A 1,922-nucleotide genomic window follows, 5' to 3' on the forward strand; every position below is an offset into this window, starting at 1 on the left:
CTGGGAAGCAAAGTGTTGATGTACGTGTTTCTAATGTCAGTTTGTCAGTTAAAAAAGTGTTTAGAACATCTAATGCTGTGATGTCACATGAAGTCTGACTGTGTCTTCCTCTTGCAGAGGCCATGGAGGCGCTGGCCAGCCTGAAAAGCAAAACAACGCAGCAGTTTTACTTCAACCTGACCTCCGTGCCTGAGGAGGAGCTCATCACGTCTGCAGAGCTGCGCATCTACAGGGACCAGGTCCAGGCCCCATCCGGCTCCTCTAACAGCAGCAGTGGGCGGCACCGCATTAACATTTACGAGCTCTTTGGACGTCCGGGCGCTCACGACAGGGAGCCTCTGGCCCGGCTGCTGGACACACGGATGGTGCGGGACTCTTTGAGCCGCTGGGAGAGTTTTGACGTGAGTCCGGCCGTAGCTCAGTGGACCTCTGGGAAGAGCTACAACCACGGCTTCATGGTGGAGGTGCTTCACCCGGAGGCGAAGGGCGAGGAGCACAGACACAAACACGTGAGGGTGAGCCGGTCCCTGCACCAGGACCAGGACTCGTGGACTCAGGCGCGGCCCCTTCTGGTCACGTATGGGCACGACGGGCGCGGGGACGCTGTGCTTCACAGGCGGGACAAACGCCAGGCCACACTCCGCAAACAGAGGCGGAAACAGAACAAAGCCAGCTGCAGGAGACACGACCTGTACGTGGACTTCAGCGACGTGGGCTGGAACGAGTGGATAGTAGCTCCTCCGGGGTACCACGCCTTCTACTGTCAGGGCGAGTGTCCGTTCCCCTTAGCGGACCACCTGAATTCTACCAATCATGCCATAGTTCAGACTCTGGTGAACTCGGTCAACTCGAACATCCCCAGAGCCTGTTGCGTGCCCACTGACCTCAGCCCAATCTCTCTGCTCTACCTGGACGAGTACGAGAAGGTCATCCTGAAAAACTACCAGGACATGGTGGTGGAGGGCTGCGGCTGCCGGTGAGTGGACCTCGGAACAAGACTTGAGAGCTTAAAATGGACACCCAGTTTCCCAATGAAGACATTTATTTATGAGAAAAAACTATAAAGAGCTATCAAAGAAGAAAATATATATCAATATATTTATGTCTAAACCTAAGGTTGGGAAATTTTTTATCAAAGGAGTGAGTATTCCTTTACTGGTTTAAAAAATGTATTTCAGATGTACATTTTTAAATAGGGTGCAATACCACATGAAGTATATTGCTGAGATTTTTATTTGTATTTATTTCTATAATAACCACTTTGTAAATAAATGTGTATTTATCATAAGACGCCTTCACTCCAATTAAAAATACAGTTTTGTAGTAAAGACCAACGCATTTGTGTCACTGGAAAGAAACAAAACGTCAAGAGTTTCTAATTAGCTGCAAAAATAACAGACAGAACGGGACGTGCGGCTCATTTTTCCAACTGTGATTGTAAACTAAGCATTACAACACGAAACCGAACGCCCGCGACAACACGAGCGCGGAGAGAGTCGTGACAGGCCGGGTCAAGGTGCCACTGCTGTAATGAACTGCGAGGGGGGCCTGGGGGGGACTGTGGGGGGCCGCGGAGGGGGGGCTCGGGTCACTGGATGGCAGAACGTTACAAGCGGCAAACGTGATCAGCTCCTGTGGGAGGTTTAGAAAAACAAGCCTGAATGTTTTCATCCATTACATGTCGGAGCAAAGATCCCTGGGAACTCGAGCCCTCGTGTTGTTCCGTCTCTTGTCGACAGTGAGAAAACGCAAACGAGAATCCGTGGGCCATGTTATTGTTCGAGAGGAAAGCATGACATCGCACCGACTGTATTTGTAATGAGATTTGAGCCCATTCAAGACAGGCGAGCCAATTGGCCCCGAGCAAGACGGAAAAAAAAAAAGTCTGCTGGCATTTTAATTAAAGAAGACAAACAAACAGC

General features: G+C 50.3%; 1 protein-coding gene across 1 annotated transcript in view; it reads left to right on the forward strand.

Moving 5' to 3' along the window:
• Window positions 1–1,330, forward strand: part of bmp2b (bone morphogenetic protein 2b) — a 7,374-nt gene extending 6,044 nt beyond the window's left edge. Inside the window, exon 3 of the mRNA XM_072440126.1 lies at window positions 118–1,330. Within this exon, the coding sequence (XP_072296227.1) occupies window positions 118–980 (863 nt within the window). The 3' untranslated portion in view covers window positions 981–1,330. The remainder of the gene's footprint in view (window positions 1–117) is intronic.
• The last annotated feature ends 592 nt before the right edge of the window (window positions 1,331–1,922 follow it).

Source organism: Eucyclogobius newberryi, unplaced genomic scaffold (assembly GCF_026437365.1).
Source record: "Eucyclogobius newberryi isolate DKJ021-1_F unplaced genomic scaffold, fEucNew1.0.hap1 SCAF_1, whole genome shotgun sequence".
Lineage (NCBI taxonomy): Eukaryota > Metazoa > Chordata > Actinopteri > Gobiiformes > Gobiidae > Eucyclogobius > Eucyclogobius newberryi.